We start from the raw sequence: 13579 nt of genomic DNA, 5'->3' as shown, positions 1-13579 counted from the left end.
TCTGGATTGAAGTTGGGGTGTGTGTGTGTGTCCCTGATTAAAAAGGGTTATTCAGGCTTTTCCTTCCTTTCAGCTTCCAGAGATGCTTCATGGGGATGGAGACAACGAAGAGCACGGTTACTGTCCGGTGGGTCAGTTCGTCCTCCAGAACTTGGGGCTTGTCCTAGGTTTTGCCATCATGCTCGTGATTGCCCTTTATGAAGACAAAATAGTGTTGGACATTCAGTTTTGAAAATTTCCAGTATTCAACTGTGATTGCAGTCATGCTACTGTAAGACTTTTTTTAGTCTGCCCTGCGGTACTGTATGCACATCAGTTCCCAGACAAAGCGGTGACACACACTGATTTATCAGTAACCGTATTTTGGTATCTGTTTAAACAGGCTCTGCTTCTTTCCAGCTCACAGAACGGAAGAGAGAAACAAAAGGCAATTGATTTGGTCCAGTGTTTTCTTTTTAAATTAAAAAAAAAAATCAGGTTGTGTTGGAAGCAGAGCATGTAAACATGATGCATGAGATGCTGTTGCAAACATATCATTTCTATTTGGCTCCGGCAATGTGCAGCAGTAATCACACCCCCTCCTGACAAAGCCTTTTGTGTTGTCTTTGAGCAAATAGTGAAAAGCACCCCTATTTCTCCACAGAGCTCATGTGCCAAGTTAGGTCATTGCCTGGGCTCCTTGTCCCATCCTCTAACACCACAGGCTTGCAACTGAAATTAGTTGGCAGCACACAACTAGAACCATTCTGGGAGGGGTTTACCTTTTTAAGTGTTTTTCTTTTAAACAAAGCAAAAAAAGGATGAATTGTTTCTAGCATGTTATTATTGGATTGCATTTGCTCCCAGCCCTGTTGCCTGCTCAGTCAGCTCTTTTGCACCGCGCTAAATGGTATGACCAAAGTAAAACTGGGTGTTTTTCTGGTTCAGCCACTGAATTGAACTTTCTTCCCCCTTTTCTCAGTTCTGAATTGAATTTTCCTCCCCCTTTCCCCACTCCTTGCCAATCAGCTGTTTAATACAAGGTTTTCAAGCATGTGTTCTTGTCTGTAGCCACTATTATGCAGCTCTGCAGTTACTGGCTCCTTCACAAATTTTTGAGCCCCTTCATTATTATGGTGGTATTGTACTCGTCCTTTTGAAGTCCAAGGAAAAGCAGGCTGCAGGTCTCGGAATCAAGCCTGTGTACCTTGGCGAGGTGTGGGGTTGGGAAGTATTAGCTATTTCATGCTAACTTGTGGGAGATGGATTAGCAAAATGCCAGGTAGCTAAATACTGCTTGTGGGCTCCCTCCGATCCCCCGGCTGCAGTTGTGGGGCAAATAGCAATGCTGTTTTTGAAAGGTTCATACTGACTTTTCTGTTACTAAGGGAGGGTCCTGCTTCAAGTTTCTTTGACAGCAGCCTTTTTCATGTTTGTTTGGCATGATTCTTGAGAACAGTTTTGAATGTATGAATTCAGTGCCATGCCATCTAACATTTGGAGCATCTGCAGCCGCTTGACATTGGGAATTTTCCCAAGGCCCCCTTTTGGGAGATTGTTTTGAAGTTTTCATTGTTTTGAACTTTCTTTTATTCTGCTGGGCTTTCATCCCTGTCTTTGTTGCAGTTGGGTTCCTTCTGCAATGTAGAAGACCAGAGGTCTCCTCCCAAAAGCCAAGCAGGTGACCTCCGGTCTTAGTGGTGCTTCCTCTCCAGCAGGGGGCCTGCTGCCTCCTGCTGCAGGGGTTCCTAGAAACCCATGCCAGGGAGGTGCGTTGCAGGGACGACATCGAGCAGCAAGGCCCTCTATGATAGACAAGTGGTTGTGCCAGCATCATGGCACATGCAGATTTGCGGGAAAGCCTTAACTCTGCAGGGATTAGCTCCACCGTAGGGAGAATGTTTGTGCCAATCAGCTATTGACACCTAGAGATAGATTGTAAGAGATTATGACAGAAGCAGACTCTTCCAGTCCCAGGAAAGAAGAACACAACAGGTTAATCTTAAATTAATCTTGGGAGTTAGTTTCTTCCAGCATTTTTCTTTTTTTAAGTAGATGAAGCTGAGCTGCAAAGAGAGGTTGGTAGGTTTGGGATTTAGTGGGAAGAGAGTATTTTCTTTTATTCCCATCAGAGAGTTCATAAAAATTACAAAACCAGATATGTTTTCATTCCAACTTACTTTTTGATCATTCCACTGGCTTTTCTCCAGACATTCCTGCATTTGTGCAAGTGTTGTCTACTTTAAAGGTGTGTCAGATGAAGGTGGCTTTTGTGGGAGGGGTTGAATACTAACAGACATCAGTGTTTTGATTAGCCGGTGTCTCCAGGAGGACTGGTTCCTACTCCCTTACCAAAGGCATACCCGCTGGGATCTCAGAACAACTGTAAAGACTGTAAGGTTGGGTCGTCTTTGGTCTCGCCCTCTTTGCTAGAGACAGTAACTCAACTCCAGCTAAAATGCTTGGCTGCGAGCTAGAGGAGATGCTGCTGCGTTCCCCTTAGGTATCTATCAGTGGGATTTCCTTTTCCTAAGATTTGGACTCTTGATTTATTAGTGTGCCAGACAGTTGGAGGGAGGTGGTTTTTTTTTTTTTTTTGGCAAAAAAAAGAAAGTCAGACATACAGGATTTTCAAAGTCTATTTTTGTAATTATGAATAAAGCTCCCTCTATTTCAGGTAGTACTTTTTCCTTTTGCGTTCTGCTGGCATGTTCTATAATGTAATGTCAATCTGGGGAAAATAATTAGACCCAAGTAATAATTTTTTTTCTCTACAAAACACCAGCCCTCTGGTGTAATGTTAGGATTTTGGTGAGCCTTCGGGAGACGATCCTCCCTCATTCACTTGTGTGCCTGTTACACTTTGTGAAGAGCCGTAGAATAGCCCTAGCTTCCCCCTATTTTCCTTGGGTGCTGAATTCCCCCCATTTTTTGAAATACAATTAAGTGATCACATTTGGGACTATTGGGATTCCACTACATTTCTACGTGGATTCATCATTCCCTTCCACTCGGGAGTCCAGTCTCATTTAAATGTATATTTGTTAGAGGGCATAAATGTTACTTGTATCTTAAAATGCTGTCACTGTGTGACATCCCATGTTGATCACACTGCACTAAATCAGCTGTGATACAATGATTGCTTAGAAAATGCTGTAGCATCCTAGGATGCAGTGTGATTTCTTTCCTTAACGGTTAAAACAATGTGATTATGGTCCTGAAATATATTTGAGGTACAGCTTTTGGAAGGGGGTGGGGTGTTGTTTTGATTTGTTACAACAAAATCCATTTTTAAAATATATATAAATATATATATATATATATATAAATAAAAGCTGGAAATTATGAAATGCTGTTCTTTGTCCATTGTCAACAGTGTTGTGTTTATGTCTGTTCCTTATTCACAAGGAACATAAGAAAATAAAATTATTGAATAAACAATTATGCAGACTTGCTTTTTACCCCCAAGAACTTCTTATTATTACTTTATTCAACTTATTCTAATTTTTTTACAACTTAAAGATGCAAATAAAGTGTATTTAATTTTTTTTTGAAACATTTGAATTTCTTCAAAAAAAAAAAAATTTCAGGGGAAAAAAAGAGATGAACAAGTTACTGAATATGGCTGGCCGGCCCTTTAGCCTCTCTTTTCCCGGTGCCTTACATCAGGAGTTGAGTTGGCATAACAGGGCCACCCCTCGTCCAATCCAGTGTTCCTCTGGCCTGTCTGAAGGCAGAATCATTGCAATCACAAAATTGGTAGAATGGCCCGTAGTAGACAAAGTTCCTCGTCTTTCGCTTGTCTTGTACACCGGAGCCAAATAACTGGGTCTGTTGGGAATGTCTGACCTTCGGCAAGGCTTAAGCCACATCTGTATAGCGAGTAGAAGGAGACGATCAAGATGTTGATAGATTACAAGATATTTCCCTTTATCTGGGTGGGGATGGATTATCTTTGCAAAATCTCTGAACCAAATCAAGCCAATCAGCATAGTGGCACAATTACAGCACAATTTAAGAAGTGGGATATATAGTCACATATGATAGTTGAGTTGCTTACACAAAGGCAATGTGCATGTTTGAACCCCCCCCCCTTTTGTGGAACTATCAAGTCCATGTTTGCTTCAACCCAGGTCAATGGATATTGGTAGTCCTACAACAGTTCATTTAGTGACCGTTCAAAGGGACTTACGACCATTTTTCATACTTATGACCTTTGCAGCATCCCCATGGTCACGTGATTTACACCTGGATGTTTGACAACTGACTCACAATTATGACAGTTGCCATGTCTTGGAGTCATGTGATCCCCTTTTGCAACTTTCTGACCAGCAAAGTCAATGGGGAAACCAGATTCACTTAACAACTGTGTTACCAATTTAAGAACCGTAGTGATTCACTTAAACACATGTGGTGAGAAAAGTCGTAAAATGGAGCAAACTCAACAAATTTTTCACTTAACAACATAAATTTTAGGCTCAATTGTGGTTGTAAGTTGAGGACTACATGTAACTAGTTTACTAGGGGGAAAAAATCATGTTTAGTAGGAAGATACTAACCACTGGCATATTATCATAAAGGATTTTGGGGTAAGATTCCCCTAATTTCTTTGTCTTCCTGTTCCAACGAGCTCCATCCAAGAATAATCCATGAACATAGACTCCTGGTTTTTTTGTTTGAAAAAGGAAAGGATATGTTAGTATAAAATGATGTGTGGAATTTTGTTTTGTAACTGAACTTTACATTGGATTATGACTTTTTATCATTCCCATTAGGGAAGCCCATACCTATAAATGGCTTTTGTGCAACTCACAAAGACAAATCTCAGGCAATGATTATTTCTGCATTCAGAAATAAACAGATAGGAGGTAGGTTGCAGCTTTGCCCTGGATTAGTTTCAAGGCCCATTTACGTGCGGTTTCCCATTCAGAAGTAGGCTTTCTGTATCAAACATGTGGCTATAACAAACAATTAGGCCACAACCTATCCTCTTAATCTTTGTGATAATTTCATGGAATTTACTATGACCAATTTTCCCAACGTGAATTTGTAATTCAATTAAACTAGTAATGGAATATAAAGAAAATATTATGCAGAGGATCAAATGGACAAAGGGTAGGGTGGCTATGATACACACATCTCTGCTTAGCATATGGACTTCCATATAGAATCAGCCCAGTAATGGGATTCAAATTTTTTTACTACCAGTTCTGTGGCGTGGCAGGGGAAGGACACTGTAAAATCTCCAGAGATGGAATTTGCTGGTTCTCTGAATTACTCAAAATTTCCGCTACCGGTTCTCCAGAACTGGTCAGAACCTGCTGAATACTACCTCTCTATCAGCCTAACTTCATAATGATTTTAAGAAGCTTAAATTCCATTTCCTCAGTTTTCCACCCTGAGTGTCTTAGATGAAGGGTAGAGTACAAAAATGCTAATTAAAGTTCTCCCAATGATAGGACTGCCAATCTGATTGCATATTCACCATCTTCGGGGCCATGTTTGTATTCCTTGTCTTCCAGAACTTCATAATCAAACCCTAGGAGGTCAATTGGTATGGTATATTTCCGGGCAAAATTCTGTTGGGCACCAGTTAAGAAGGCTTGTGTGAAGAAAAATCCAGAAAGCCAAAACATAGGGGGAGTTCCACTTTCAAACCATGTCTGCAATGATAGGATGAGGAGGAAATTTAGTTTAATATTAACAAATGAATTCACTAGGTTGTATCAAGATCAATGGAATGCAACCTGGATTCCCAACCCCCAGCACTTTTTAGAAATGGGCAAGCCTTGCTAAATGTGCCATGAGTGACAAAGAAAAATCAGATTTTTGCAAGTTTTGTAGGGAGATTGCCTCCTGTTTGTGCAAGACAGTGGACCCCACGGTGTGCCAGATCCTGGGTTCTGTCAACCCCAACTAACGTGTCCAGGGATTGTGACTACCATATTATATTAGAATGCTACATTTCCTACCTCAACTCTAGATGGTAGCACAAGAACACTCTAAGCAGCTAAAAACGATACAATTGCCTTGTAATGTTCTATAGCCCCCTTCAGAATGTCTAAGAGTTATATTTCCTGTGTTCCTTTTTGTCAAGGATGGCAAACCATATTTCCTCTGTCTAAATTCAATCTAAAATCTTATGATAAGATGCTTTAGGAGCAGGAAACTTCCCCAAATTGTTACCACAGCATAATAGTAAGATGGGTTTCTAGCACTTAAGTTTATGTACTTCTGTTTGAGGTGACTTCTGAAGTGCAGGCATTCTGGAATGGGAAAAGTCAGTATTCTGTGTTCAGTGGCACAACTTGAATAGATACCATTGTACCAGGTTATATAACATTTGCCCTAATACACAAATCTCTGTAAACAATATTTGCCCAGAATCTGAACTAGTGCTTTGGATATTTATTATACCTACTTCGTGCGATGTGTATCTATAAGAGTAAAGCTTTTCCTATTAAACGTGCTAGGATGATGAATTTTAGTTACACATACCTAAAGTGCACCCAGATCAAAATTTTAAGTGAAATGCTCACCTGTAGGAATTTCAATCTGGCAAGAAAATCATTTACATAGCTTCCAAGAGGTTTGAGGCTTGGATAAGACTTAGTCATCCACATGCCTGGAATTTTTCCTTTCAAAATACTATTTACTACTTCTTCCAGATCTGCAGACATCACCACTAGACCCTGTTTGAGATACAGGAGAAAAAAAGACAAATAAATGGATTTGTCCCTCCATATCACATAGCTTTTACCAAATATTGCTTCTAGGGTGTAGCTTAGTAATTTAGTTTCTATGCAGCGGTCACTCAAAATCTGTCACTGTACAAGCTTGTATGCTTGAGTTAGGTTGATATGTGATTGCAGCACATACAGTGAGCCGCTGCTCAGTTTACATCTTGTTTATTGTTAGGGTTGATACACTTCATATTTCTGTTACACAGTTTAGTTGTGGAAGGACAGATACACAATGATGAGACAGACGGGTGCAACAACTTTGAAAATTAACTACTGTTATTTCACCCTCTACCACTACTTTATGTTGCCCAGGCATTAGAGTCAGGCGACATTCAGGTTTAATCAAGTGTTATTTATTGTCAATACTTGTATTTGGTAAGTTCTATCACACAGATCATGAAAATGCGAATTTGTTAGTTGGTCCTTTCCATACAGTCAGATGGCAGCTATGTAAGGTGCATATTCTGTACTGTCTTGGATTGTGTAATTGAACATACAACTACTCTACTGTAGTTGTGTTTCCAGTCACACTTGGCCAATAAAGTGTTCTGTTCCATTCCGTTCCGTTCCATTCCAGAAGAGGAAAGGCTTAAAATGGAGAGTCCATGATAAGTTTTTAGCAGAGGGAAGAGTTAAAAAGAGAATTTAGTAGCTCATTGCTCAGTTTGGGTCACTGACATTTGAGCAACAATTTGGGGGGGGACAATCTTTCCAGCTGCATAGCAAGCCACTAGCTTAGGTTGCCGTCTCCAAAGTGTATTTCCATGGCTTTTCATCCAACTCCTTGTCTCTACTGCTAGATTTCTAAAACAGCAGTGATGCATAATGCTGAGCATGTTATTATAATTGAGAACTGCACCTCCCAAGTAGTGGTGAAGGCCAGAGCTCAGGGATTATTGCAACTCTTCAAACTAAAAGAACTATTGGGCAAACCCCCCAAAGACTCCAGTGAAACTAATGGGAGCTGACAGCTACTCTTTCCAGCCTCTTCAAACTAAATACGCTTTCTCGTCAGCTTATCTTACCTTGATTGCTTTCTGAATGTTGATGCAGGAGTCTCGTATAGTTTGCAATAATTTGTTAAATCGGCCCATCTCTTGGACTAGCACAGTATTCATGCTCTGGGTGTAGGTGGTTGGGTATCTCCTCATTGCTATTTCAATGTTAAAGTCAGAGGGAAGTTTACTTTGGATGTCACTTGACACCTCGCGAACAATTTCATCAGACGACTTGGCACCAGCACCTGTTGCACGAGACTTTTTACAAAACAGAGAGAAAACGAGCAGTGAAATGCTGCAAAACCTATTAGATATTTCAGCTTAGCTGGAAGAACTTTTACTGGGGACTTAAAACTTGGACAGAAATAGCCTGTTGATGTCATTTAATTCATATGCAAAAATTGTGTTTCTTGCATTAGAAAATCTGGGCTTGGAGCCATTTTGTGCTTTTTTTTAATACTCTGGCCATCTTGGACAACATAAGATTTAATATAGCTGGCTTAGTATTATTATAAAGTAACATATCTCAAGGGCAACAAAGTAGGCTGGGTTATCCTTAGGAGGGCAATCCACTTGAAACAGCTTTCGTATTAGGGCACTATTGAAATCAGCAGGAATGAAGTGTTAACCTGCTCCCAGCCCATTGTTTCCCATCTGACCAACTAGCCAGCTGAAAGATCCTATGTATGGATAAACAAACAAAACTATGTTAAGATAGATCAGACATGTCAAACATGTCGTCCACGGGGCCGTCCCGGAGACAGCGAGGAACTGGCCCTGCCGCTCCGGACCCAGCCACACCCACTCAGTCAGCCGCAATGATAAGGCCACACCCACCCTGGTCCCCAAATGGCAAACAAACTCCTGATGTGGCCCGTGACGGGATTGGGTTTGACCCCCCTGCCCTAGATGGTAGACCTGTTTCGCTTGCTTCATAATCAAGCACTTGTGCAATGTCAAAACTTCCAATCATTAGGCATCCTGTGTGGAAGGGCACTGCATGGCTTGAAGATCTATGTGTGCCTCCCAAGTCCCTGTTGTTGTGACTTAGTTCTCGGTTTGCCTGTGTTTTCCTCTGGAATGGAAATATTTTCATCCTTGGGGAAAATGTAATTGTACAGTACATCTGAACCTTGTATTATGATATGTTTGGGAAATAGAAGTAAAAATAGGAAAGCATTACAGACTGAAGGCCAGGATGACTTCCTAAAGTACTGCAGACATCTTTGTACATACCCATTATTGCTAGTGAAAATCCCAGAAGAAAGCCGCTACTACTGTATATTTTGGAATTTATTGGAGACACTTAAAAGCTTTACAGTACTCAGGCAATTCAGCATTCCTTTTGAACTGTCCACGGTTTATCTTTCTGCATGCAATTTGGAAACTGCTCTTGTTAAAACCTAATTGTAGTATTTCACAGTCTAATATGCCAGACAATTCACAATATTACAGGCCCACCACAGGGAAGAAAAAGCTGATTTTCTGCATTTCAAACACTATCCCACCAAAGTGAATAAAACCATCTGTTAGGAATATGAGTCACCTAACAGGTATTTGGGTTAGAAATATATAAACCAGGATAAACATTTTAAAACTGTATCTTTAAGAAAATGCAAAACTGTAATTAGGTGTGGTTTCTCAAACGGCCATAAGATGAAGCCAGAAACCTGGGTTGTTTTAGTCTGTGTCTCAGAAGAGAGTGTATCTCTGTTTCCTTCTGTTGGAAAGTCTTGCTGTTCCTCCATTTCTTCTAATTGACTGATATTACTGGATTTAATGTAAGCCTGTTACTGAACTGATTTTTGACACTGGACTTTGATATTTGGATTATCCCTGGATTGAAAAAACTGACTGATTTAACTGTGAATGACTTTGGACTGCCTATTCTGAACTTTGCTTAAACCTTTCTGGAAGTAAAACCCTACATTTACTGAACAGTGTATCTGTGTTCTGTATGTGTATTATTCAAACACTACTCTCAAATACGTCTCCCTGTATGCTCTCATTCTCCTAATGGGGAATTACCTCAACACTGGTTATGGGCCCAGATCAAACTAGGCACGGATAACTGAGAGTTAGTGTGAATGCACAGTACTGTATACAGACAGCTGTTTACTGTTTAATTGTGGGTTACTATCCTGGTAAAAATGGCACAAGTCACCTGGTTGGATGGAACAAACTATGTTTCCTGGTCTATGCAGCCTACTTCTGCGTAGAGAAGGTTTATGGAATGTAGTTCAAGACCCACCAGATGTAAATGCTTGGGATCCAGCTAATGAGGATGCTGCCAAGAAACTTGCTGACTCTAAACAGAACAACGAACGAGCACTTTGTATAATTGGACTAACACTGAGTGACCAGCAGCTAGTCTATATTCGTGGAGAAGAGTCTGCTGCTAGGTGTTGGGAGAATTTGAAGAGGATTTATGTTCGTGACAGTGTAGATGCACACATACATCTTACACATAAACTGTTTAGAGCATGTCTTCTAAAAGGAGGAGATATGTTAGCTTATTTAAACTTCATGAAAAGAACTTTTCAAGAGCTACATGAAAAGGAACTAATATTTTCAGAGCTGCATCAAGTTTACATCATTCTTTCCTCATTGGATGAAAGTTATGATGATTATGTATCTTCACTGGAAGTCCTGCCCAGAGATAAACTGACATTGACTGACATAACTGGAAGGTTGTTAGAAGTAGCAAGAAGATGGCTAGATAGGGACCAACTGAGAAAGGAACAACCACAAGAAGAGGATTTATCTTCAACTGCCTATACTGTTAGGAAATGTTTTTCTTGTGGGGCTAGGGGACATATAGCTAAATTCTGTAAGAAGGGAAAACAACAGAATACTGGCAAACACCAGAAGGCCAAGAAGAATGTTAGTTTAGCTATGTCTAGCAATTCAACTGTAAACCATGATTTGTGGGTTGTTGATAGTGGAGCATCGCAGTGCATTACTAAAGATAGAAAAAGGTTTGTAAAGATGTCCACGAGTAAACAACATGTGTCATTGGCAAATGGATGGAAGATTAACGCATCAGGTGAAGGTACTGCATATTGTTCTTCTATAAACGAACATTTAACTATGTTATATGTACCTAAACTAAAATTTAATTTATTATCAGTAAGGGCTTTAGCTAATCTTGGTTATGTAGTAACCTTTAGGGGAGATAACTGTATAATAGAGAAAGAGGGTAAAAGTGTTACTGCTACTTTAAAAAATGATTTATATGTAATACATGATGACCAGTTGAAGATGGCTAACTCAGTTTATAACAATGTTAAGCCACATGATGAATGTATACATTTACTACATAGACATCTAGGGCACATTAATTTCAAAATGCTCAAACTGTTGAATTGTCAGAGGGAGTAAAATTGAAACCCTGTAGCAAGTATTTAAACTGTAATGCTTGTAACCAAGATAAAAGTAAGGCTACTCCAGCAAACAGACTTAATGGGTTTAAGACCAAAGAACCTTTAGAGGTTGTTTTTGCTGACATAATTGGTCCTAAGAAACCAAGTTTAGGAGGTGCCTGTTATATTTTGAGTATTATGGACCATTACTCACGATATGGTTTCTGCTATCTTAAGAAAAACAAAACAGAAACATTCCAACATTTCTTTAACTGGCTAAGGTTTGCTGAGAGAAAAATGAAAAGTAAAGTAATTACTTTAGTTACTGATAATGGGACTGAGTTTGTTAACAAAAGATTGCAAACTATGCTGAAATTGGCTGGTGTTGAGCATAAACGTTCTGCACCTTACAGACCACAACATAACTCGTTTGTAGAATGAAGAGGGAAAACGTTACAAGCCATGTTGTGTTATCTGATTCAGGTTTACCTGAAACACTGTGGGGTGAGGCCATAATGTGTAGTAACCATGTTTTAAACAATGTAGTTAACACAACAACTGGGGAATTGCCATTCACTTGTTGGCATGGCAGAAAACCAAATCTAAATTACCTACACACATTTGGAGCTCCAGCATGGGTGCATATTCCCTCACAAGTAAGACTGAAAGGGCAACATAGAGCTAAGAAGTTATTTTTTGTGGGTTACAAGGCCAACCATAGATCGTTTAGATCAGGGGTGTCCAACCTTTCACCTTCCCTGGGCCACATTAGAAGATGAAAATTTGGCTTGGGCCGCACATAAAATAAAATAACAGTAACGATACCTGATCATCCCCAAAAAACATAGAAAACATAGTTAACATATTAAATTTATTTGGAAATGAAGTTAGTGAGATGTTTTTATTATGTATTATTAATTATTTATTAAAAATTATTTATTTTTTATCACGGTTTTTTTATCACAGTTTATTTTCCAGCCAAATTTTGCGGGGGAGAAAGCTCGCCCTCCTCACGCCTACCTCTCCTCCTGCAAATGGCCCGGCTGGATGAGGCAGGACTGGAAGGCAGCAGCAGCAGCGGCGGGGCAGAAGCCTTCCCCTGCCCCTCTGCTGCTTCTGCCCCCGCTGCCGCCGCCACTTCTGCCCCGCTGCTGCTTCTTCCTCTGCCACCGCTGCTGCTTCTGCCCCCCGCCGCCGCTGCCCCTGCCGCCGCTTCTTCCCCTGCTGCCGCCGCTTCTTCCCCGCCGCGCTTCTTCCCCCACCACTGCTGCTGCTTCTGCCCCTGCCGCCACTTCTGCCCCGCCGCCACCCCCGCCGCCTCCGCTTCTTCCCCGCACACGCCGCGCTTCTGCCCCGCTGCGGGGGCAGCGGCGGCGGGGCAGAAGCAGCAGTGGTGGCGGGGAAGAAGCGCGTGGGGCAGAAGCGGGAGAATGGGGGCGGCGGGGAAGAAGCGGCCTGCGGGGCAGAAGCGCAGACGTGGCGGGAAAAGGGGCAGAGCAGCGGGGCAGAAGCAGTGCAGGGGAAGCAGCAGCGGTGGCGGGGAAGAAGCGGCGGCGGGGGCAGCAGCAGCAGCGGCGGGAAGAAGCAGCAGCGGTGGCGGGGAAGTGGCGCGGGCAGGGCGGCACGGGGCAGAAGCGGCAGCGGCGGGGGCAGAAGCGGCGGCAGTGCCGCCAGCAGCAACAGCAGGAGGTGGCGCTCTGACGGTGCCCGCCTTTTCTCTTGCTGCTTGGCCTGGCGCTCGCCCCGCCTCGCGCCTGCCTCTCCTCCTCCTCCTCGCTGGCTCTGGCACGAAGGTTGGGGTGGGCACTGGGCCGCATTACGAGGCGACCTGGGCCGCATGCGGCCCGTGGGCCGCGGGTTGGACAAGCCTGGTTTAGATTCTGGGATCAAGGCACATCTCATGTTTATTGTAGTGCTAGTGCAAAATTTCTCAAGCACGTTGGGTGGGATAGACTGAAACAGGAATCCAGCAATGATATTATTATTGACACCCAAAGAGTCCTGAAAGATAAAATCAGTAAACCCCGAATAGCCATTAAAGAGGAAGAACAGGAGGAAGTAGGAGAACAGGCACAGGAGGAGGTAGAAGAACAGGAGCAGGTGGAATAGGAAAGTCCACCAGTAAGCCCTGTATTACCAAGACGTTCAACCCAAGTAACACAACCACCTGATAGATATCAGGCTAGTGTTGTATGCCAAGTGAATACAGTTCCAAGTAATTATAGTGAACTAAAACTGTATCCTGCTAAGGATCAGGCTGCTTGGCAGAAAGCAATGGATAAGGAACTGGAATCATTAAAAAGACTGGAGGTATATGAAAACGTTAAGTTACCACCAGGTAAACATGCCATAGGATGTAAATGGATTTATAAACTAAAGACAGGTGTAGATGGGACTGTTACCCATAAAGCCAGGTTAGTAGCACAAGGGTTCAATCAGACAGCAAATGACTATGATGAGGTGTTTGCACCTAGTCTGAAGGCTACTACATTAAGGG

General features: G+C 41.9%; 2 protein-coding genes across 11 annotated transcripts in view; one reads left to right on the top strand and one right to left on the bottom strand.

Moving 5' to 3' along the window:
- SLC39A10 (solute carrier family 39 member 10) overlaps positions 1–3420 on the top strand; it is a 38752-nt gene extending 35332 nt beyond the window's left edge. For all 10 annotated transcript variants that reach the window (XM_087919779.1, XM_026696876.2, XM_087919780.1 and 7 more), the window contains one exon: positions 74–3420. In XM_087919779.1, the coding sequence (XP_087775905.1) occupies positions 74–232 (159 nt within the window). In that variant the 3' untranslated portion in view covers positions 233–3420. The remainder of the gene's footprint in view (positions 1–73) is intronic.
- A 10-nt stretch (positions 3421–3430) lies between these two features.
- Positions 3431–13579, bottom strand: part of DNAH7 (dynein axonemal heavy chain 7) — a 176862-nt gene continuing 166713 nt past the window's right edge. The window contains exons 60-64 of the mRNA XM_087919773.1: positions 7748–7978; positions 6519–6671; positions 5465–5642; positions 4539–4642; positions 3431–3851 (exon numbers count right to left, since the gene is read on the bottom strand). Of these exons, the coding sequence (XP_087775899.1) occupies positions 3645–3851; positions 4539–4642; positions 5465–5642; positions 6519–6671; positions 7748–7978 (873 nt within the window). The 3' untranslated portion in view covers positions 3431–3644. The remainder of the gene's footprint in view (positions 3852–4538; positions 4643–5464; positions 5643–6518; positions 6672–7747; positions 7979–13579) is intronic.

Source organism: Pseudonaja textilis, chromosome 1, assembly GCF_049901715.1.
Source record: "Pseudonaja textilis isolate UNSWEBS1 chromosome 1, rPseTex1.2, whole genome shotgun sequence".
NCBI lineage: Eukaryota > Metazoa > Chordata > Lepidosauria > Squamata > Elapidae > Pseudonaja > Pseudonaja textilis.
Note: the sequence above shows the minus strand (reverse complement) of the source record. Positions and strands in the feature narration are given on the sequence as shown.